Below are 23,847 nucleotides of genomic sequence, written 5' to 3'. Positions count from 1 at the left end.
AATAAGGGAAAATTCAAGATACACGATCAGCTGCCAGTTTGTCTTTTTTTGTCTCACAAATCCAAGCCTCAGTAAAAGAAGAAATCAGTATCTGTATCAACATGTAGCCACAAACACAGAGGGTAGAAAAAAAGAATAAAATGTACACAATTTAGTAAAGCAAGGCAAAGATTCTATTGCAATATGGTATACTGTTCAGAAAAAGGAGCACATGCACTCTACTACCTTTAGACAAAAGTTTTTTGCTCTTTGCATTGCAGCTGTGCAAGCAAAAAGAACATGTGCAAAGATTTGGTGTGTACTAAAAATTCAGTTTTTTTCCTCATTGCATGTTCAAAAGAAGCTAGGTTCAGTTAAAATTATATGCAGTGCTGGATTTCTGATCGTTATAACACTTATATCCTTTATATCGATAGAGGCTCATATGGTAAATTTTAATGCCGTTTTATTTTTTACTGCCCAGTTAGAATTGTGTACCTCATTTCATCAACAACAGTAGAAGATCCTCCAAGTGTGTCTTTATACGCAAATGATCTCTTAATATACATTGGAGACATCACTGCAGACTTCATACCTCTCTGGGCCACACCACGATTTCGGGAGGGCAGCAGGTTTGAAAGTGAATTGTGCAAAGTCCACTATCTATCCCCTTCACCCATACGCTCCCCATTGGGAGATAAGCGCGGGGGAGGTCAGGCTGGCATGGAATGGGAATGCCCCTAGGTATCTGGGAATCAGGCTATATCACACACAGAGTTCTCCTCAAGGTCAACCACTCTAGGGCCCTACCAGGGATTAATGCCCAGGTCAACTTCTGGCGAACGCTTCCCTCAGCCCCCATAGGGATGATGGCTTTATCAAAGATGATAATGGTACCCCATCTCCTTTACTATTTTGACAACGTGCCAGTGATCCCTCCCCTCCCCCCTCCCCCCCCCCCCCATCCCCTCCCCCCCCCCCCCCGGTGGGCCTTTTTTTGAGAATTAAACTCCTTACTACTATCGCTAATTTGGGGTTGAGGCCGCTTCAGCTATCGCGAGACCGTGGCGGGCTGTGTGCCCCTTTTTTTTAGGCCTACTCCCTCGCAGCACAACTGCAGTGGCTTTCGAGCTGTGGACTGCTGGGCATCACCTAGAGGAAACGGAAACACAAGTTGGAATATTGTCGACTCCAGAGATCACTCGAATGCTCCTCCAGGGGACCAAGCCTAATTCCTCCCACTCTATTTTAGTGAAGGTAGCCGCCAGATCCTGTATGTTGATGATCCACCGTCTTTCTCGAGCGACACCAATATACGCCCCACTATTACCACTGGCGGGTCTCCCTAGGGGACATGGCCACTACACATCTAGGGAATTACAAACCTGGACAGAATATGCACTCACCAAGGTGGAGACCCTGTTCACAGAGGGCTAGTTGTTCTCTTTTGAGGGCCGAGCAGAAGAGAGTAGGCTCCCCGCAGGACAGTTTATTTTACTCAGACAGCTCATAGTGGACTGTATGAGGACATGGGACCTGACGGAGGGAGAACCCAAAATACACCTCACACTGCACACGATATTAAACATGGGAGTAGGGAGACACCTTATCACTTAGATATATATAAATCAATTATAGAACTCACAAGTGTACCTCTAACGCGAATGAAATGGGAGGAGGAATTTGGCTGAGCGCTACACGATAATAAATAGCTCGCCGCATTGGAGCACCACAAAAAGTGTTGCATAACCAGCGCTTCAAAAATATACAATTTAACATACTACATCACGCGTACCTCACGCCGGAAAGGCTCCAATGCTACTTCCCCGCGACACACTTTGAATGCTCACGCTGCCACATACCCAACGCCACATTTGTCCATATGTTCTGGTCATGCCCCACACTGCAGCCCTACTGGGCAGAAGTGCACGCCACAATTTTGACGGTCACAGGTCTGACGGGCCTCGCCACATGGGAGGCCAAGGCCCTGGGTATCTTTAAACGGAAAGAGCAGAAAAAGGTGGAGACTCTATTCACGATACTGGCCCTACTCCTAGCTAAACGAAGCATCACACTACATTGGTGCTCTTCGAGCGGTCCCCCTATAGCAGCATGGAGGGGGCGGTCAGGTAACTGGGAGCCGCCGAAGAAGCAATTAGGCAGGAGGAGGTGCGGGGAACGCGAAGGCGCCCCATATCCATGGAGTGGTCAATGCTCCTACACAACTTCAAACAGATACATGACTCCCCTGCGAACATCCCAACTGCCACTCAGACGGAGCCTGATCCCTTAGAGCCCCGTGCCGCGCAGGAACCTCCCAAGCAGGTACCCCCTCTCCCACCCACACTATTTCCACTGGAACTCCATACGTGCCCCGGTGAGAGAACAACACCCAGTGCCATTTGACAAGCAAAGGCCAATGCACATATCCCCAGCCTCCTTTTCCAGAGTTACTCACCTTGCCCCAGTTGGTTCAAATAGAAGGATATCTTTTAGATAAGGAAAAGTGGAGTAGAGTGCACCAACCAGGCTCAGGAATCAAATAAACCAGAATGAGACCCATTCTCACTAAACAATCACACATGTTTGGGAACACTATGCACACCTGGACTGTTGGAAATGGCCCATTTTGCAGGGTGTAATCCCCAAACTTTTTGCTTCTTCCTCCTATTTTTTCCTGACCTGTTTGTGTTTGTTTTAGGACTCTGGGCACTTTACCATTGCTAATCCGTGCTAAAGTGCATATGCTCTCTGTGTAAAGTATGTTATGGATTGGTGTTTCCATGATTGGCTGTTTGGATTTCTTGTCAGCCCCTAGTAAAGTGCACTGAGTGTGCCAGGGCCTGGGAATCAAATGCTACGCTTGGGCCTGCAGCACGAATTGTGCCACCGACTTGAGTAGCCCGAAAAAGGTACCTCAGACCTGCCATTGCAGAGTCTGCGCGCAGTTTGTAACTGTTAGAATTGGGGGTCTCTGGTTGGCGCAAGTATGCACTTGTGACAAACAGGGACCCTCTCCTCTAAGTCAGGGCGAAGGATGACCCCTTAGAATTACCCTTGCTCACCCTCTAGGTGCGTGGCGTGAGCAGCCAAGGCTATTCTTCAGGCGCTATGGAGTTAAGCATTTGTAATAACACACACAGTAAAATGCACCAATCCCCCACAAATGGACACCAGGCAGGTATTATATATCAAAATACGCTCCTTTATGTAAAAATATATAAATATATAGATCAGACTTATCACAAGATCAATAACGTCTTTGTATGCCAACAGGTTGTAAATAGGCAAGCTTTCCTTTAGTTTCCAGTTCACTGTGGATTTCTTTGTAAAATCACTTCTTTTCCCAGGTACAGTAAAAAGGGGTTCTTCTCAGTGTCTTTTGGGACTGGTCTAAGGTCTCTTCATGGGCCACAGGTCTTTAAATGCCCCTTTCAGCACCCCCTCAGGCCGTTTCCTGTCTCCTCGTGCGCTTTCTAGCACTCCTGTCGGCTCCCGGCTCGATAACGGGCCCGACCTGCCGAAGCTCACGCTTCTCGCGGGGCTCGCGGTCGGGTCGGGTGTACGGGCTGTCCCGCGGTGTGCGGCTCACACGGCGGAGGGAGGTTGCAGGCTTGCGGAGGGCCCAGGAGCCAAAACGGGGCACAGAGAGGTGCGAGCCTCGTGGGAGAGACGGCTCGTACCGCGGCTCGGTCTACACGCCTCCGAGGTCTTGGGTGAAGGCGGGGGCAGCCGTACGGGAGCAATCCCCGCGCACAGTGTAGAAAGGGGGAAAGAAGAACGTTGCGGGCCCCCAGCCCGTGGTGAACACTGTGCGTGGGCGAGTGGCAATCAATGAAGGATTCCAGCGAAGGCGGGTGCGGGGTACTCGGCGGCTCTTCACGAGAGCGAGGCTGTCACCCGAGGCGCCCGGGCTTCACGGGGTCTGTCCTGGGTCTGGGCAAGTCCGGTGGAGGTTTTCATGCGGGAGCGTGGGGGCACACAGCGAGCCTCCGTCAGCGGTGGTTTCGGTGGTTTCCCTCGGCGGGGGGGAGCGGCACAGCAGAGCGGGGCTCTCCCTCGGCAGGGACGGGGAAACCTAGTGATCACGGCCTCGAGGAGGGGCTGGAGGGGTACCACGGCAGCGAGCCTTCCAAGGCGGGGTGACACAGCGATCTCCTCAGCGGGGGAAGAGCGGCTCGACGGAGCGGGGCTCTTCCTCGGCGGGGACGAGGAGACACAGTCGGTCACGGCCTCAGGGAGGGGCTGGGGGGCACCAGGGTCACAGCTCCGGCAGTTGCAGAAATCCTTTTAAAATACCGGCAGACGAGCAGAGAGCAGGTTGAGCCAGATGGTCCTGTGGCTCAGGTCGGGGGGCAAGCTCAGTCAAGCCCTTGGAGAAAGTTTCAGCACAAATCAGCAAAGTCTTTTCATCAAGTCTTTTCCTCTCCTTCCTCAGCAAGGCATGTAGCAGGCCAGTCCTTCCAGCGTCTTCTTCTCCTTCTATTCGGGCAGAGGTTCGTTGTGGGAAACAGGATTCTAATTTACAAGGAGCAGGGCTCCTACTTTTATACAGAGTTTTCTTTGTTCTCACAGGCCAGGGGGGCCTTTGCATAACTGCTTTCAGTCTCTGAGCACTTGTTGGGTGTACTTCTGGCTTCTGCTTTCAGTGTGAGGGCAGGCACATCAGACGCTCCACAGGGAGGTGGAGCCAGCATTGTGTGGACAGGGGCAGCCAGGAGTACCTTGATGACAGTGCTTCGCCCTTCCTGGGCCAGGTGCAGTCTGAGTCATCAGTCGCTCCCCAGGGGGGCGGAGCCAGCATTGTGGTGGCAGAGCACAGCCGGATTAAGAGTCCAAGGGCACTCCTACCTCCCACTAAGGTGTAATCCTGGCATTCACCACCTGTCATCCCCCAGCCCTGTCACTCACACATCCCAGACAGTCAGATACACATACTAGCAGAGGCGGGCTGAAATGGTTAGGCAAGCAAATGCTAACTTTCTAAAAGTAGCATTTGCAAACACAGGATATTAAAATAAACTTTACTAAAAGAAGTATTTTATTATTCTGAGTTCAGGCATACTAAACATGATTTTCTACCATGTTCCCTGAGCCTGCTGGGATTATAGTGTGTAATAATTCCAGCAGCTCATCTGGCCTAAGGGGAACAGGTAGCCTTACAATAGTGAAAAACGAATTTGGCAGTAATTCACTATTAGGACATGCCCCACTCAGCAGAGCATGTACTACCTTACACTTAAAATGCACCCTGCCCTTGGGCCTACCATAGGGGTGACTAATATGAAGTTAAGGGAAGGTTTAGGGGCTGGCAAGTGTGTGCACTTGCCCAGCCAGCATGACAGTACCAGACTGCACGCAGGTTCTGCAGTGGCAGACCCTAGACACATTTTAAAAGGCTGCTTCTGTGGGTGGCGCAACCAGCGCTGCAGGCCCACTAGCAGTATTGGTATTTACAAGCCCTGGCACTCCTGGTGCACTTTACTGGGGACTGACAGTAAATCAAATTAACCAATCATGGACATCAATCACATATACACTTTACAGTAGGGAGCACTTGCACTGCGGCACGGGTTGGCCGTGGCGCAGTGCCCTGAGCAGCGGACACCAGCAAAAACATCTGAGGCACATCAGCAAAAAGTGGAAGGGAAACTCACGCCAAGGTGCCAGGTCTAACACGTGTCCCCTCCAGCTGAAATGTGGGGGGAACTACCCTTCCCCAGGGAGTTCCTCATCACTAAGGCGGAAAAACCTGGACAGACCGTCAGCATTGGCGTGATCTGTGCCAGGGCGATGTTCCACCGTGAAGTCCATACCCTGTAGGGAGATGGACCACCTCAACAGTTTTGGGTTCTCACCCCTCATCTGCATCAACTATCTGAGGGGCCTGTGGTCTGTCTGAACCCGGAAGTGAGACCCAAACAAGTAGGGTCTTAGCTTCTTCAGCGCCCAGACCACAGCAAATGCTTCTCGCTCTATTGCACTCCACCTACGTTCCCATGGAAGTAGCCTCCTACTGATGAAGGCTACAGGTTGGTCCCAGCCCTCCTCAGTCATCTGTGAGATAACAGCCCCTACACCATGCTCTGAAGCGTCTGTTTGCACTAGAAATTCCTTGGAGAAATCAGGGGCCAAGAGCACAGGCGCCGTGCACATGGCAGTTTTCAGGGTGTCAAAAGCCTTCTGACAGGTGTCAGTCCAAATCACATTCCTGGGCTGCTTCTTCGAAGTCAGCTCTGTCAAGGAGGTCACAATAGTGCCATAGCCCTTGACAAACCTCCTGTAGTACCCAGTGAGCCCCAGGAAGGCTCTCACTGCAGTCTGGGTCTTGGGGGGCTCCCAAGCCAGGATGGTCTCAATTTTGGGTTGCAAGGGTGCCACCTTGCCACTCCCCACTTGGTGTCCCAAGTACACCACTGAACCCTGCCCAATCTGGCACTTGCTTGCCTTGATTGTGAGGCCTGCTTTGCGCAGCGCCATCAACACTTCCCAGAGGTGTCGCAGGTGTTCTGGCCAGGTACCGCTGAACACTGCGATGTCATCCAGGTAGGCGGCACTGAATTCGTCCAGTCCAACCAACACCTGGTTGACCAACCTCTGAAAGGTGGCAGGGGCATTCTTCATTCCAAATGGCATAACCCGGAACTGGAAATGCCCATCTGGTGTAGAGAATGCTGACCTCTCCTTTGCCCCATCGGTCAAGGCGATCTGCCAGTACCCAGACGTTAGATCAAACGTGCTGAGGAACCGGGCAGCCCCTAGCCGATCAATGAGCTCATCGGCTCTGGGGATAGGGTGCGCGTCAGTCTTGGTGACTGAATTGAGTCCACTGTAGTCCACACAGAACCGGAGTTCAGGTGTGGCTCCCGGCGCAGCAGCCTTTGGGACCAAGACCACGGGGCTGGACCAAGGACTGCTGGAGGACTCAACCACCCTAAGAGCAAGCATCTTGGAGACCTCCTCCTTGATGCAGGCCCTGACCCTGTCAGTTACTCTGTAGGCCTTATGCCTCACAGGTAAGCTGTCTCCTGTGTCCACATCATGGATGCACCAATCTGTGACACCAGGAACCAGGGAGAACAGATCTGGAAACTGCCCCAGCAATTGGCGGCAGTCTTCCTGTTGCTCAGGCGTCAGGGTGGGTGAGAGGTTAACTCCATCCACTGACCCATCTTTCTCAGAGGCTACCAAGAGGTCAGGAAGAGGCTCAGACTCCTCCTCCATTCCATCATCAGTTGCCAACAACATGCCCACTTCGGACCTCTCCAAGTGGGGCTTAAGGCGGTTAACATGTAGGACCCTCAAAGGGTTCCTGGGAGACTGCATGTCCACCAAGTAGGTTACCGGACTCTTGCGCTCCACAACCTCAAATGGACCTGTCCACTTATCCTGAAGTGCACCAGGCTCCACTGGGGCCAAGACCCACACCTTTTGCCCAGGCTGAAGCTCTACCAGAGTGGCATTCTGGTCGTACCACCGCTTCATCTCCTCCTGGCTGGCTTCCAGATTTGCCTCAGCAAGTTGTCTGAAGCGCCTGGTCTGGTTTCTGAAGGCCAGCATGTAACTGTATACATTCTGGGGAGGTTTCCTGGGAGATTGCTCCCAGCCTTCCTTTACCAAACTCAGAGGTCCTCTCACTGGGTGACCATACAGCAGTTCAAAGGGGCTGAACCCTAGGGACTTCTGTGGCACCTCACGGTATGCAAAGAGGAGGCATGGCAAGAGGACATCTCACTTACGCCTCATTGGACCTTCCAGGCCCATGATCATGCCTTTTAGGGTTCGGTTGAATCTCTCAACCAACCCATTTCCTTGGGGATGGTAAGGGGTGGTGAACTTGTAGGTTACACCACACTCTTGCCAAAGGGACTTCATATATTTGGATATGAAGTTGGTCCCCCTGTCACTCACCACCTCTAGAGGGAATCCTACTCGTGAGAAAATTCCCATCAGTGCACGTCCCACCACGGGGACTGTCACTGTCCTCAGAGGGATGGCTTCAGGGTACCGGGTGGCATGGTCCACCAAGACCAGGATGAACCTGTTGCCCATGGCTGTCTTGGGGTTCAGAGGCCCCACGATGTCAATACCCACTCGCTGGAATGGTGTACCGACCACTGGGAAGGGTTGCAGAGGAGCCTTGTGCCTCCCTCCTCTCTTACCACTTGCCTGGCAAGTCTGACAGGATCTACAATGAGCATCTGAGCTCTTGTGCATTTGGGGCCAGTAAAAGTGGGTGACAAGCCTGTCATAGGTCTTGTCCATCCCCAAATGACCTGCTAACGGCACATCATGAGCCAGTCCCAGTAGGAAGGCTCTGAACTTCTGGGGTACCACCAGCACACGGTCTGACCCAGGTTCAGCAGCCTTAGGCTCTGAATACAGGAGGTCATTCTCCCAGTACACATAATGTGTCTTGGCCTGAACACCATTGGCCTGGTCTGCGGCCTGCTGCCGCATACCCACGAGAGAAGGGCATTCTTTCTGCTCCCTGCAGAATTCCTCCCTGGAGGGGCCTCCTTCTTGCTGCCAATGGGTCCGCACAGGCAGGCCCCCCAGTTCAGCAATCTGTTCCCCAGTAGGCTCCAGGGCATCCCCCTCAAGGTCTGCTTCCTCCTGGACCGTGGGAACAACAGGGGCCGGTTTCCCGCGCCCCCTGCGCCTTCTCTCTAAGGCCGGTTCCTGGGCCTCCCCTTCAGGCCCCAGGATCTCTTGAGCACCCCTACTGGCTGCCATTGACCGGGTGGTCACGCACGCCCAGTCAGGCAGACCCACCATCTTCAGGTGAGTCGTCTTCTCCACCTTTTCCCAAGGGGAGTCCTCCAAGTCATTCCCTAGCAAACAGTCCATAGGCATGGTTTTCCTCACACACACCTGCAGAGTACCAGAGACCCCCCCCCCCCACACTCGAAGGGAACTTGAGCCATCGGACACGGACTCTCTGAATTATCAGCATTGATAACCCTACAGTAGGCATGGGGTACAACCTGCTCTTGAGACACCAGGTGCTGCCTCACTGCAGTCACACTGGCCCCTGTATCTCTAAGAGCCTCAGCTTTCTTACCATTGATGGTCACCACCTGCCCATATTTTTTAGTGTTAGAGGGCAGGTAGTTCTCAGGGGCCATCTCACTGTCTCCTAGCGAGACTAGGGTCATCTGGACAGGATCTCCACCCCCTGGGACCACTACTTCTTCTCCTAAGTGAACACTAGTCGCTTGCCGGGGTGGAGCACCAGTGGGTGCTGGTTTACCAAACAGGCGACACTTGGGGTCCCTGGCTATGTGCCCCGGGTCACCACATCTGTAACAATTGAAGGGCCCCTTTGGAACAGGCCTACCTGTCGGGGCCCCAGTCTGCTTCGGGGGTGGGGGAGGCTGAGAACCTCGCTGCGGGTTCCCTTGGGGATTACTTTGGGGGCCTCGCTGGAACCCTCTTTGTTTACCCCTGTCCCCCCCACTCTTCTGCTGGGGACCCTGCCCACCCTTGGCGGAGTCTCCCACTGGACCCTTGTGGACCCTGGTGCTGAGCCAGCGGTCCGCCTCCTCAGCAAGCTTCCTCGGGATGGACAGCTTGCTATCAATCAGGGGCTGGCGTAGCTCAGGAAAACAGTGATCAGACAAGTGCTCCCATGCAATTGAATCAAGAAGCCCCTGATAATCATTGAACTTACTACCCTTTACCCATCCATCCAGTGCTCTGCAAAAACCAGTCACATACTCCACATACGTATTCCCAGGACGCTTTACACTATCCCTGAACTTCTGTCTGTACATTTCTGGGGTAAGCCCATACCTGGTCATTAAGGCCTATTTCATGCGGGGATAGGAAGTTTGTTCTTCAGTGGGCAAATCTAGCAGGGTGTCCCGCCCTTCGCTAAGGAACCTCCCCCACAACCCCGCTCCCCAATCCTTGTCGGGGACCCGGTGGGAAGACATGGCTACCTCATACGCCCTAAACCACTGTCCTATGTCATCCCCCCTAAAGAACTCCTTAACTACATCTTTGGGTATGTACACCTTGGACTCTACCTGCACCGGCGTTATGCTGCCACCAGAAGGAGTTGTTCCCAAACCTCTCGGCTCCAACTCCTTCACTCTTAGGTCATGGTCCAGCTGGCGTTGCTGCGCCTCCATGGCCAGTCTTTGCTTGTCCATTTCCAATTTTTGCTTTTCCATTTCTAGTTGCCCAGCTAATTTTGCCATCTCCATTGCATGTGCCCTGTCCGCTGCCCTGTCTGCCAGCTCCTCTGGTGACAGGCCTCTGCTAGGATCTACAACGCCATCTGGTGGTATGACATCCACCGCATTCTGTGGTTCCCTTGACTCCTTCCAGGCTCTCAGCGCCGTCACGAGTTGGGCCTTGTTGTTCAATCTACTTTTGGAAATTCTGCACTTCCCGCAGAGTTCTTTCAGCCGCTCATTAGTTAAGCCCCTCAAGGCTTCCTCTCCCCAATCTATGTCATCTTCTCCAGAGAAGGTAGAGAGCGCTCTTCCAGCAGGGAGTGAGCCAGGCATGGCTTCAGTAATGGCAGATGTCTCACAAAATTAAAAAAATGGAATCTGTGGCTGCGTTATTGGTCTGCTCTCACTATGTGGTGATCAGTACTTCACTGTATGTCAACTGCAAATGCAAATTCGCAAATCCTCACCGCTGCCACCAATGTTAGAATTGGGGGTCTCTGGTTGGCGCAAGTATGCACTTGTGACAAGCAGGGACCCTCTCCTCTAAGTCAGGGCGAAGGATGACCCCTTAGAATTACCCTTGCTCACCCTCTAGGTGCGTGGCGTGAGCAGCCAAGGCTATTCTTCAGGCGCTATGGAGTTAAGCATTTGTAATAACACACACAGTAAAATGCACCAATCCCCCACAAATGGACACCAGGCAGGTATTATATATCAAAATACGCTCCTTTATGTAAAAATATATAAATATATAGATCAGACTTATCACAAGATCAATAACGTCTTTGTATGCCAACAGGTTGTAAATAGGCAAGCTTTCCTTTAGTTTCCAGTTCACTGTGGATTTCTTTGTAAAATCACTTCTTTTCCCGGGTACAGTAAAAAGGGGTTCTTCTCAGTGTCTTTAGACTTTTGGGACTGGTCCAAGGTCTCTTCATGGGCCACAGGTCTTTAAATGCCCCTTTCAGCACCCCCTCAGGCCGTTTCCTGTCTCCTCGTGCGCTTTCTAGCGCTCCTGTCGGCTCCCGGCTCGATAACTGGCCCACCTGCCGAAGCTCACGCTTCTCGCGGGGCTCGCGGTCGGGTGTACGGGCTGTCCCGCGGTGTGCGGCTCACACGGCGGAGGGAGGTTGCAGGCTTAGGAAGGGCCCAGGAGCCAAAAGGGGGCACAGAGCGGTGCGAGCCTCGTGGGAGAGACGGCTCGTACCGCGGCTCGGTCTACACGCCTCCGAGGTCTTGGGTGAAGGCGGGGGCAGCCGTACGGGAGCAATCCCCGCGCACAGTGTAGAAAGGGGGAAAGAAGAACGTTGCGGGCCCCCAGCCCGTGGTGAACACTGTGCGCAGGCGAGTGGCAATCAATGAAGGATTCCCGCGAAGGCGGGTGCGGGGTACTCGGCGGCTCTTCACGAGAGCGAGGCTGTCACCCGAGGCGCCCGGGCTTCAAGGGGTCTGTCTCTGGGTCTAGGCAAGTCCGGTGGAGGTTTTCAGGCAGGAGCGTGGGGGCACACAGCGAGCCTCCGTCAGCGGTGGTTTCGGTGGTTTCCCTCGGCGGGGGGGGGGGGGGGGGGAGCGGCTCAGCAGAGCGGGGAAACCTGGTGATCACGGCCTCGAGGAGGGGCTTGGGGGGGGTACCACGGCAGCGAGCCTTCCAAGGCGGGGTGACACAGCAATCTCCTCAGCGGGGGAAGAGCGGCTCGACGGAGCGGGGCTCTTCCTCGGCGGGGACGAGGAGACACGGTCGGTCACGGCCTCAGGGAGGGGCTGGGGGGCACCAGGGTCACAGCTCCGGCAGTTGCAGAAATCCTTTTAAAATACCGGCAGACGAGCAGAGAGCAGGTTGAGCCAGATGGTCCTGTGGCTCAGGTCAGGGGGCAAGCTCAGTCAAGCCCTTGGAGAAAGTTTCAGCACAAATCAGCAAAGTCTTTTCATCAAGTCTTTTCCTCTCCTTCCTCAGCAAGGCAAGTAGCAGGCCAGTCCTTCCAGCGTCTTCTTCTCCTTCTATTCGGGCAGAGGTTCGTCGTGGGAAACAGGATTCTAATTTACAAGGAGCAGGGCTCCTACTTTTATACAGAGTTTTCTTTGTTCTCACAGGCCAGGGGGGCCTTTGCATAACTGCTTACAGTCTCTGAGCACTTGTTGGGTGTACTTCTGGCTTCTGCTTTCAGTGTGAGGGCAGGCACATCAGACGCTCCACAGAGAGGTGGGGCCAGCATTGTGTGGACAGGGGCAGCCAGGAGTACCTTGATGACAGTGCTTCGCCCTTCCTGGGCCAGGTGCAGGCTGAGTCATCAGTCGCTCCCCAGGCGGGCGGAGCCAGCATTGTGGTGGCAGAGCACAGCCGGATTAAGAGTCCAAGAGCACTCCTACCTCCCACTAAGGTGTAATCCTGGCATTCACCACCTGTCATCCCCCAGCCCTGTCACTCACACATCCCAGACAGTCAGATACACATACTAGCAGAGGCGGGCTGAAATGGTTAGGCAAGCAAATGCTGACTTTCTAATAGTAGCATTTGCAAACACAGGATATTAAAATAAACTTTACTAAAAGAAGTATTTTATTATTCTGAGTTCAGGCATACTAAACATGATTTTCTACCATGTTCCCTGAGCCTGCTGGGATTATAGTGAGTAATAATTCCAGCAGCTCATCTGGCCTAAGGGGAACAGGTAGCCTTACAATAGTGAAAAACGAATTTGGCAGTAATTCACTATTAGGACATGCCCCACTCAGCAGAGCATGTACTACCTTACACTTACAATGCACCCTGCCCTTGGGCCTACCATAGGGGTGACTAATATGAAGTTAAGGGAAGGTTTAGGGGCTGGCAAGTGTGTGCACTTGCCCAGCCAGCATGACAGTACCAGACTGCACGCAGGTTCTGCAGTGGCAGACCCTAGACACATTTTAAAAGGCTGCTTCTGTGGGTGGCGCAACCAGCGCTGCAGGCCCACTAGCAGTATTGGTATTTACAAGCCCTGGCACTCCTGGTGCACTTTACTGGGGACTGACAGTAAATCAAATTAACCAATCATGGACATCAATCACATATACACTTTACAGTAGGGAGCACTTGCACTGCGGCACGGGTTGGCCGTGGCGCAGTGCCCTGAGCAGCGGACACCAGCAAAAACATCTGAGGCACATCAGCAAAAAGTGGAAGGGAAACTCACGCCAAGGTGCCAGGTCTAACAGTAACTGTCATGTTAACTTGGCCCGTGCACACACTGGCCTGTCCCTAACCTTCCCTTTTCTTACATGACAGGCAACCCTAAGGTAGGCCCAGAGAACCCCTGTGGGCAGAGTGCAGTGTATGTGAAAGGTAGGACAAGACCTGGTGTCTGTGGCATGTCCTGAAAGTGAATTACAGCCCATTTCGTTTTTCACTATTGTAATGCTATCTGCTCCCCATAGCACAGAATGGGAAGTTTGCTTATAACATCTTATAACCATAACTGGCCCTGGGAACTAGGTGGGAAAATAAAATGTAGTATGCCTGAACTCAGAATCTAACAAAGCATCTTTTAGTAAAAGTGATTTTTACATTCTGTGTTTGAAAATACCACTTTTAGAAAGTAGGTATTTTCAACGATTCAACGAGAGGTCATTGACGCCCTGCATTTCCAAAAGTTACTGTTTGCAGGTCGTACCGACACCGTAGCTTGCATGCTACGCCGCGATCAGCCATACTGTTTGGATTTGTTTGCTCACGACACCGTGATAACCCTGGACGGAGCTATCAACATCAAGGAACTGTTTTTCAAGGTTATTTTGATAACTGAAGATTCTTAAGTACTGTATTGTGGATTTGTGTCGTTTTTGGTCTTGTCTTAATTATATACAAATGTTGGATATTTTTCTAAACTGGTGTGGTGTCCTTTTGTAGTGCTTACACTGTATTACTGTAGGTTATGTGCAAATGCTTTACACACTGCCTCGAAGATAAGCCTGACTGCTCGTGCAAAGCTAACAAGAGGGTGAGCAGGGGTTATTTTAGGAATGTAACTCCCTTATCCTGACTAGAGTGGTGGTTTCTGCCTGGCTTTGGCACATGCGCTAGCCTGTCAAAAATCCCATTTCTAACATGGACTAACCATCCCCTTGATGTTTATATGTTATAACGGCAATATAATGCTCTGAATGTTAAACAACTGTTACTGAAGCAATAAGATGTATACCTAATGCATATATGGAAAATCTAATAAAAAGGTTTACCCCCCAAAAAAATCAGTAGAATAAGACCACTTTAATCGCAGCAGCAGGGATTTAACTGAGGTCTCTTACCTGCTTGGAGGAGTAGCGTTTGTGAATTCATTTGATTGCTTTATTATTTTGATTTTTTCCAAAAAGTTATGCATTCCATTGCTACTTGTGCATCATATGTGGTACTTTGCAGTTCATGAAGACAGCTTGTAAAGGACTGTTTTTCTTTGTGTGAAACTGGGAGGTGTGGGAAGAAGGGCTGGCATGGCTGGAATATATTTCTATAAATCCTGGTATGATGACTTGGTGGACGAATGCATCTACTGTACGGATTTGTGTTTGCTCCCGGAATCACAGGTTCAGATCTCAGCAGATTCGCTTATCCCTTCATCCTCCCACATCCAATAAAATGTGTACCATTAAGTGGCAAGATGCATAAATGATGATCTGAGCGAGGAGACTGTCCCTAAGTAAACTGTGCCTGATTGCTTTCAAATGTCTGTTCACACAGTCTGAGGAACTGATCTTTGATTAAGAAAGCTTGTATGTAAATTACCTTTTATCTGACAAATTAAGGTATTGATGTATTACTCTTTATGAATATTTGAGATAGATATGCTATCCCCCAAAATTTTAATCTTAGCATGAAGTTAAGATTGCCTTTTACAATCGACCTAGTGCTGTAATCAGTGTAGAACAAATATGCTAAACTCAACACTGAACTCTCAACCATCTTCATCTCCAAAGGTTTACATTCTATGTGTGGTAGGCTGCAAACGGCATTCTATTTTTAGGTTTTGCCTAGCCAATGCGTACGAAGTACGCATGCGCTAGGAAAAACTTAATGATATCTGTGTGTGGGGACTGGCCCGTCCCCACTCTCTCATTGGCTAACTCCATAAATGGAGGATAGCCATTGGAAGACGGGCCTTTCCGTCAATGCCGGACCAGATTCGGGGGCGTTCCCGAGAATTTTTGGCTTTTGGCTACGTCAGTCTCGGGAACACCCCCGAATCTGGTCCGGCATTGACGTGCCTTCCTGCTCGGGGCCCCTCCCGTTGTCCCCCAGTCACCCTCCTCCAGCTGTCACTTGGCCGTGGCTGCTCCCTGTGCTTTTCCGACCCTCCCGCTAAAGTTGCATTTTGGCAAGGCATTACAACTCTTTAAATCGTGAGGCGCTCAGCGTCTGTTTGAAGAGCTGTCTCCCTTATAGTCTGCAGTGCCTGCCCCCGCTCAGAGCAACCCCCTTTGGCTGGCTCTTCCCTGCAAGAATCTGCCTCCTCCTAATACAAAATAAAATTCCGCAGCGCTGGAGTATGGCGGTGAAGGGGGCATGTTCGGGCACCGGATGCTGCTGGTGACGGCCAACGTGGGCACGCTATTTTTCACCCCGCTCGGGCACTAACATCCGGGAGGGGCCGGCCCTCGGCCCGCTGGCTGACCTCACTGTCAGCCAGGACATGCTGTCCTTAGACAAGCAGCACATGCACACACAAAACTGTTCTCGTCAGCGCCGGGAGTACCTAGGTAATGTTTGCTTTTTGATACCAGAAAAACGGACCGCGGAGGGGATATCAACTTTTCTTGGGCCGCAGCGCTTAGAAGTGTGATGCAGGAGAAGGCGCGAGAGATAGGCACTATATTATAGTTCTGATTGGCTGTCCGTTTTAATTCACTTTCGTGGCCTCTAGTGTGCTAGAGGCGGGGTCAACCCGGGGTGGTCTGTGTTATGAATTGTTCCGTTGGGGTGTGGGGGCGGGGTGCCGCAGCATCAAGCCATTGGGCACTAGCGTGGGTGCTGTGGGGCAGCTGCGCATACCATGTGCCTTGCAGGGAGATTCGTGGGCATCTGTGTTGTGCCAGTCATGACTATTGGCATCACGGCGGCTCTTTGATGTAGACCATTATCGCATTTGTTAAGCTCTAGGAAAAATATAATAATTACATTTTCTAGAGCCTGCAGTAACACCGGAGGGTTTCTTAGCGCTAATCCGTCACCCCATTCTAACAGGGACAAACAGTGAATACAAAGAGGCTACGTTTCATTCCAGAAAAGCCTGTTTCTCAGGTTTTCTCAGATGGTCTGCCATGGCCCCGCTCTCCAGGGACGCCTAGCGCCGAGTGCTAAGAGGGGCGCTTTTCTGTCCTTGGCGCTTGAAGGCATGCCCTGCGAGCTCCGGGTACAGCTGGACTGCTCCGAAGGCACCGGTGAGAAGGTGCTGTGTGACCCGCCTCACGGGGGCGCTCTAAGGCTGCTGCCCGCGCTCTGACTGCAGAGGGCCCCCTGGCCCTAGCACCGCTCCACGCTGGCCCGGATAGTAATGCATCTTAACACCGGCTCTGGGGTGAGGGGGTGACACCTCCAGCCTAGGGCAGAAGAGGGTGTCTGGGCAGGGCTTTCAGCTGCAGAGCTCACGTTACCATAAGCAGAGGCAGTGAGCATTTTAAGCCGTAAAGCAACCCTCTTGTCTTCTCAGTCACTACACCGTCATTCAGGGGAATAAGGGGGTTCGATGGTTAAATGCCACTTGGTGAAAAAATCCATCCCGAAAAACAGATGCTACATGTTCCATAAAAAATACAAATAAAAACTTATTTCGTGAGCTAACTCTGTCAAAGAGGATGTCTTTAATGAATGATTTGCGAGCTAGGGAAAGGTTTGTTCCTGTGGCATTCCTGTTTGACAAGCGCAGACGTTTTCTATTTATTTACGTTGTTGTAAACCCCCCCCGCACCCCTGTACGTGCTTGCGACACAGAAGCGGCACTCTGTAGTGCACGACGAGCCTGGTGTCATAGCAGTTGATAATCAATCCTAAGTGTCTGTAGCTCAGAGAAGCCCATCAAAGCGTTTTATGTACTAATGCACTTATTCCCCAACTGCTCTCCTCTGTCGCGCTATGCCGCTCCCCCGGACCCCCACCCCTCCCTCCCCAGCCATGCCATATGTCGTTCGTTCACACCCAGTCAAGTTCTATTCTGTGCTAGTACCTAACTGTTCCCATCATTCACTTTCACTGCCCTGGCTAGGACCATCACAGCTTCCTTCCCAGGACTGCACTCTACCCTAGTCTTTCCTGCTCAGCATCCCATCCTGCACTCCACCTGCCTGGGATATGCCACAATTTACCACGCTGCCCTCCGTGTCTTGCCCTTGCGCTATGCCTGGACGCTGGCGCCAGCCATAGCTTCTGCCCTAACCCTGCTCTCTGCTCCTACTCATTGAATGTGCCTTCATTCATCGTTCTCCACAGTGCTGCCACAGCGCTGGATTTAGCAGTGTCACTGTTGTGTTATAGAACTCGTCTGCAAGTAATTGCTGTCTGCTGAGCTCATCCAGTAGGGTACAATAGGTCTCACATTTGCGAGAGATTAAGCTGTTGGCAATGTAAATGACAATGCCATTTATTTATCGGTTTTCAAAACCAACATAGATAAAAATGTTGTAATTTACAATGCCAATAGCCTGCCCTCTCCCAGCCTGCCCTCTCCCAGCCTGCCCTCTCCCGGCCTGCCCTCTCCCGGCCTGCCCTCTCCCGGCCTGTCCTCTCCCGGCCTGTCCTCTCCCGGCCTGTCCTCTCCCGGCCTGTCCTCTCCCGGCCTGTCCTCTCCCGGCCTGTCCTCTCCCGGCCTGTCCTCTCCCGGCCTGTCCTCTCCCGGCCTGCCCTCTCCCGGCCTGCCCTCTCCCGGCCTGCCCTCTCCCGGCCTGCCCTCTCCCGGCCTGCCCTCTCCCGGCCTGCCCTCTCGCGGCCTGTCCTCTCGCGGCCTGTCCTCTCGCGGCCTGTTCTCACCCAGCCTGTCCCCTCCCTGCCCTCTCCCAGCCTGTCCTCTCCCAGCCTGTCCTCTCCCAGCCTGTCCTCTCCCAGCCTGTCCTCTCCCAGCCTGTCCACTTCCAGCCTGCCCTCTCCCAACCTGCCCTCTCCCAACCTGCCCTCTCCCAACCTGCCCTCTCCCAGCCTGTCCCCTCCCTGCCCTCTCCCAGCCTGCCCTCTCCCAGCCTGTCTCCTCCCTGCCCTCTCCCAGCCTGCCCTCTCCCAGCCTGTCCCCTCCCTGCCCTCTCCCAGCCTGCCCTCTCCCTGCCTGTTATCGTGTGCCGGCAGCAACAGGCAGGAGCGTGCACTGCGTCCCCGAAGTAACAGCCCTAAAGCAAGCAAGAAGTACGCCCCCCTCCCACCAATCCCTGTTAGGTAGTGGAAACTGTCCAAACTGGGGTGCAGACAGCCCCTCTCACCTTTCGGCCTGGTACCACTGCACCAGCCGCACTACTTCCCTACTGACCGTTCTCCACTTCAGCCCCGTCTAAATTACAATTCATGCTTGTGACCCTTTTGCCTGCTTGTGCTTGTTTTCATGACCCTGTTGCCTGCTTGTGCCTCCGTGTACCCCTGTTGCCTGCTTGTGCCTCCGTGTGCCCCTGTTGCCTGCTTGTGCCTCCGTGTGCCCCTGTTGCCTGCTTGTGCCTCCGTGTGCCCCTGTTGCCTGCTTGTGCCTCCGTGTGCCCCTGTTGCCTGCTTGTGCCTCCGTGTGCCCCTGTTGCCTGCTGGTGCCTCCGTGTGCCCCTGTTGCCTGCTTGTGCCTCCGTGTGCCCCTGTTGCCTGCTTGTGCCTCTGTGTGCCCTTGTTGCCTGCTTGTGCCTCAGTGTGCCCCTGTTGCCTGCTTGTACCTCCGTGTGCCCCTGTTGCCTGCTTGTGCCTCCGTGTGCCCCTGTTGCCTGCTTGTGCCTCCGTGTGCCCCTGTTGCCTGCTTGTGCCTCCGTGTGCCCCTGTTGCCTGCTTGTGCCTTCGTGTGCCCCTGTTGCCTGCTTGTGCCTCCGTTTTCGTGCCCCTGTTGCCTGCTTGTGCCTCCGTGTGCCCCTGTTGCCTGCTTGTGCCTCCGTGTCCCCCTGTTGCCTGCTTGTGCCTCCGTGTGCCCCTGTTGCCTGCTTGTGCCTCCGTGTGCCCCTGTTGCCTGCTTGTGCTGTGTGGGTGTGTGTGGAGGGCTCTGTGTGGCTGTGTGTATGGGGGGCTTTGTGTGGCTGTGTGTGTGGGGGCTTTGTGTGGGGGCTTTGTGTGAGGGGCTCTGTGTGGCTGTGTGTGTGGGGGGCTATGTGTGGGTGTGTGTGTGGGGGGGGCTCTGTGTGTGTTTGTGTGTGTCATTTGCGAGAGATAAAGCTAGTGGCATTGTACATGACAATGCCATTTATTTATGTTAAAAAAAACATAAATAAAAATAATGTCAAGAGCAATGCCAATAGCTCTAACTTTAACAAAGGCAAAACCATTGCATTGTAAATGCTTGTTTAAAGTTATACCCAGTAGCTTCCACGTTTAGCGTTCCCCAATTTCTCCAGCTTTAATTAGTGATTACTAGGAAGTGCAATGCTATGTGTTGACATTGTTGCACATGATTCCAAGATGTAATTTGTTTAGCATGAAACTTTATTGTTCCATTTCGGAAAAATATTTTACAGCAGTTTCTCAAAATCTCTTAATTATACTTTTTCTTTTATTTGTTTTATACAGTATGACTCTCTTTGAGGTGGTAGGGCCTGTCCAGTTCTATTACTCAGTAGCTGAGCTTTAAACTAACCTTTGAGTTTAGCTACCCACCTATCCTTGTGCACTGGGGTTCTATAGTCCACTCGTTGAGGATTGTAATTCTGTGCCTTACAATCCTTTAGTGTAGTGTCTCTACAGTGTTGTGTTCTTTGGAGGTTGGCTCCGAATGTCACTCCTTCATGGGCAGAAAGGGGTCGGTACATCCCTCCTGGGCAGCAAGGCTGCGTTTCACCTGTTCCTGTGGCAAATAGTTCAGTACATCATCTTCGTTGGCCAGAGGAATCACCAGCTAGCCATCTTAGGGCAGTCAAACTGTGTGCTTTGACAATAGCATCATTACATATTTCTGTGCCTTTGATGCATTTGTTCATTGGGCATAAAGCCATTTGCAGTGCTGTCTTTGGGCTATGGATTTTACATAACTCAGTCCTTGGTTGGTTGAGCAATTCTATCCATGAATGGGTGAGTTTGGTACAGCGCCTGTTTATTAGGCTGAGGGTCTAGTGCTCTGGTTCAATAGATAGTAATCTCTGTACTCCACCATTCATGGACACTAGGTTCTGTACAGTCCCATACTGATCTGCGTACAACTTTATCTGTTGATTTTTTATAAGTTTGTAGTGCACTAAGTGAATATCTCATTCCTTCTTCTGAGAGCTCTAATCCCCTCGTCAGTAGTCTGTACCTTGCAGTCCTTGGGCAGGGAAAGATTGTAGAGCTCCCATTTTGAGAGCCATGGAGCTTTGCCCCTTGGCAGTAAGATGCTACGGCTCATTTATTCATATGTTGTATTTTTGCTCCTCAGGTGGAGAGAATAAAAGAACGGGTGGAGGAGAAGGAAGGTATCCCACCACAACAGCAGCGACTCATCTACAGTGGCAAGCAAATGTGAGTGAGACTCTCGGGCGAGTGTATCACATAAAAGTGTAGGAACAGTATCTAGAGCTCCACATTAATCTGTTTTCTCCCGGTTTGCTTCCTGTCTAGGAATGACGAGAAAACAGCTAATGATTACAAGATCATGGGCGGCTCTGTGCTCCATCTTGTGTTGGCACTCCGGGGTGGCACGGAAAGCCGGTGAGGAAGGCTGACACCACGACAAACACCTCTGTTGAGTCCCAAATGATGCCACCACGCACATCCCCGCCAGATCCAGTTCATGCCTGCGCTTGCAGAGACAACTGGAGTAAAAACAAAAGGCCGGACTCTAGCTTGTTGGCACAAAAGGAATAATTTTGTATTTTTCTGCAGGGAGGTGTTGGCATGTCCTCTGAGTGCATTGTGTATGATAAGCATGTAGAAAAAAAATTATTTCGTTACATTTCATTTCCAGTGTTGTGAAATCTCGAAGATTTGACTAAAAAAATAAAGAGATTTCAGGTTGTTATGCAATACCAGATAAATGTCTCTTATCCTTCCATCCACCTATCTGTGCATGCTTACATTTGTGTGGTTTCCACGTTTCAGTGTATTCCTACCTGTCGTGTTTGGTTATGTGTGTTCCAGTTATAGGTACACTTGCTTTCAGTTTTGTTTGTTCCTTCCTGTTCAAGGAATCCTTACTACTAAATGTAGAATATTTCCGCCAGTGTTCGGGGACCCCAGAACTCTTCTTCCATTTATTTAACAGATACAACTTTCATTGCAAGTAGACACTTAAAAATTCTACCTGCATTTGTCACCTAATAGTATAAAGCCAGTCCGCATTTGCTGAAATAATCTCAGCAATAGCAAAATTAAATGGAAGAAAAAAACTTACATTGCAGCACCCAGCTGAAATATGTACCCCTTAGCTTTAAACATTTGCATTACAGTAGAGAGAAACGAGGGGACGGGTCTCCTTACTGGCTGAATGCATTAGGTCGAAACATATACAATGGCCCTTTAAGAAGCCTGCAGCAGCAGCTACCATCTCACAGCACACCTTGTACTGGCAGTTTGTCTCTTGGCTTCAGTTTTTTGTTCTGGCTTGTGCTGGCTGGATCCTAGAAGGCTGCCACAAGCCCACACTGTATGGTCTGTTTACCATCCACTCACTTAGCAAATTCTGCAAAGAAATGACAAGAAGATTGTTCAAAGTAAAGCGTAAGACCTAAAGGCTAAAGAGGAGCAAAAGAAACAACAAAAACGAGAGTGAGTGTGGGACCCACTTCTTGATTTTTTTTTCTTAGAAGGGAGTCCAGAGAAGGAAGATCAAAAAGGAGGCACAGACACCATAGTTGATATTTTATTCAGTTCTGAAAGTCACAGAACACCAGTGGATGGAAAACCAGACTTCAGCACAGACCTGTTCGCCGTTGAGGAAGAGTTCAACATCGGCCTGCGTCAAACATCTGCATAGAGGCTGCCTTCAGCATCAGGATGCTCACTGTCAAGACATTCAATGCCCAAGCATTTAAGATTCCAACTCCAAGTAGACTTTAAAATACCACATTTGAGACTAAACATTCCGGCCACCAGCATATTCCGGGTCCTGTACCACCCCCTGGAATTATCAACAAGACCAGTGATAGTGCAGAGGGGCGCTTCCATGTCTCCAGTTGAGAAGATGGCAACACCTGCTTCACAGGTTGTCCCATCCCTTTGGCATATCTCACCAGCATGCCCTTAGAGACGAAAAAGGGGGTGGTCTCCTACTGATTGTCTATATTCTCCAAGAGATTCCTCCACTGATTCCCTTTTAACATATGCGCCTACATCGTTGGCAGCTTCACCAGTAAACTGATCGGTGGTGGATAGCACCACTTTTCAAGAAATATTTACTAGAGGAGGTAATAAAGTTTAGTTGGAGATTCCTCAAACAGGAGCTACGTGATTATGTAGACAGTCCAGCAGTCGTTAGCTTATAGACCAATATTACAATTGTTTTCAGGATTTTGTAAAATAGCCGTTTCTCTAGCAGCCGTGAAGATGGCTAATCCCTGGATTCTTAAAAAGTACGAGCCCTCAAAGCAAGATCTTTAATATTTATTCCAGGAACCAAAACCTGAGTTGGTCATTGGTACCGCTTTAAGAATAAAGGATGCATCCAAATAAGAAATGCCAGTGCCTCTAGACAAAGGAAGCAAACAGACAGATGCTGTTTTGTTGCAAAGCCTGCATATCTGCTGCAGTTGCCCTCAAAAGAGTAAGTAACTCGGCTGTGTAAGGGATATACAACAGATCACTGTTGGAAACACTATGTTCCTTTGCTAATTTACTGAGTGACTGCTGTCCAGAATTCCTAGAGGCTATTCCGTAAGGACAGCTGGTATCAAACCAGAGTATCAGTGCAGCCATTGATTCTGCAGTTTTGGCTGCAACCTAGTTCTGCGCGGATGGTCTGATATCGCCCATGCATCTTGGTTGAAATTAACATCCTTGAAATTGGCCGCACACATGAAGATAGTTAACCTTTCATTTACCATTGTAGCTCTGTCCATCTCCCACACAGATAACAAATTGGACAGGATGAAGAAGGTTGTGGAGACCATGCGATTGGGCTGGATAAAATCTCAATTTCGACACCAAGACAGACTGGGAGTTCAATTCCCTTAGTGCAGTGGTTCCCAAATTTTTTTGACCCGTGGCTCCCTTGACCTAATTGGCAGTTGGCCGTGGCTCCCCACCATTTTTTACCCGCACACCAGGGTGCCGCGGCGCACCCTTTGGGAACCACTGGTCTACATGAAGAATCAAGCCTAGAAGTGATGAAGGATTCAGAGAGTAGCCATCACTGTCATAAAACCTTATTTGCAATCACAAAGATCTTATAAAGTACATCTCAACGCATACAACACCATCATAGAGTAGTATAAAGCACTCCCACTAAAAGTAACCAGGCTAGAGAAAGGCTCAAGGAGCTCTGTGGCGTTACAAGAAGTTTACGTGAGGAGGGCTCTGATCATGGGCATCCGCAGAAATGTTTTCGGGGGGGAATTTTTAACTTCATCACCATCCATCCCC

At 51.1% G+C, this 23,847-nt stretch overlaps 1 protein-coding gene across 2 annotated transcripts in view; it reads left to right on the top strand.

Annotated features, from left to right (window-relative positions):
- The window catches only part of NEDD8 (NEDD8 ubiquitin like modifier), a 232,650-nt gene extending 211,356 nt beyond the window's left edge, over positions 1 to 21,294 (top strand). For both annotated transcript variants that reach the window (XM_078644942.1, XM_078644941.1), the window contains exons 3-4: positions 20,708 to 20,790; positions 20,890 to 21,294. In XM_078644942.1, coding sequence (XP_078501068.1) covers positions 20,708 to 20,790; positions 20,890 to 20,983 — 177 coding nt within the window. In that variant the 3' untranslated portion in view covers positions 20,984 to 21,294. The remainder of the gene's footprint in view (positions 1 to 20,707; positions 20,791 to 20,889) is intronic.
- Positions 21,295 to 23,847: the final 2,553 nt, after the last annotated feature.

This window comes from Lissotriton helveticus, chromosome 5_1 (assembly GCF_964261635.1).
Source record: "Lissotriton helveticus chromosome 5_1, aLisHel1.1, whole genome shotgun sequence".
Classification (NCBI taxonomy): domain Eukaryota; kingdom Metazoa; phylum Chordata; class Amphibia; order Caudata; family Salamandridae; genus Lissotriton; species Lissotriton helveticus.
The sequence above is the reverse complement of the archived record's forward strand: the minus strand, read 5'-3'. Positions and strand labels throughout refer to the sequence as shown.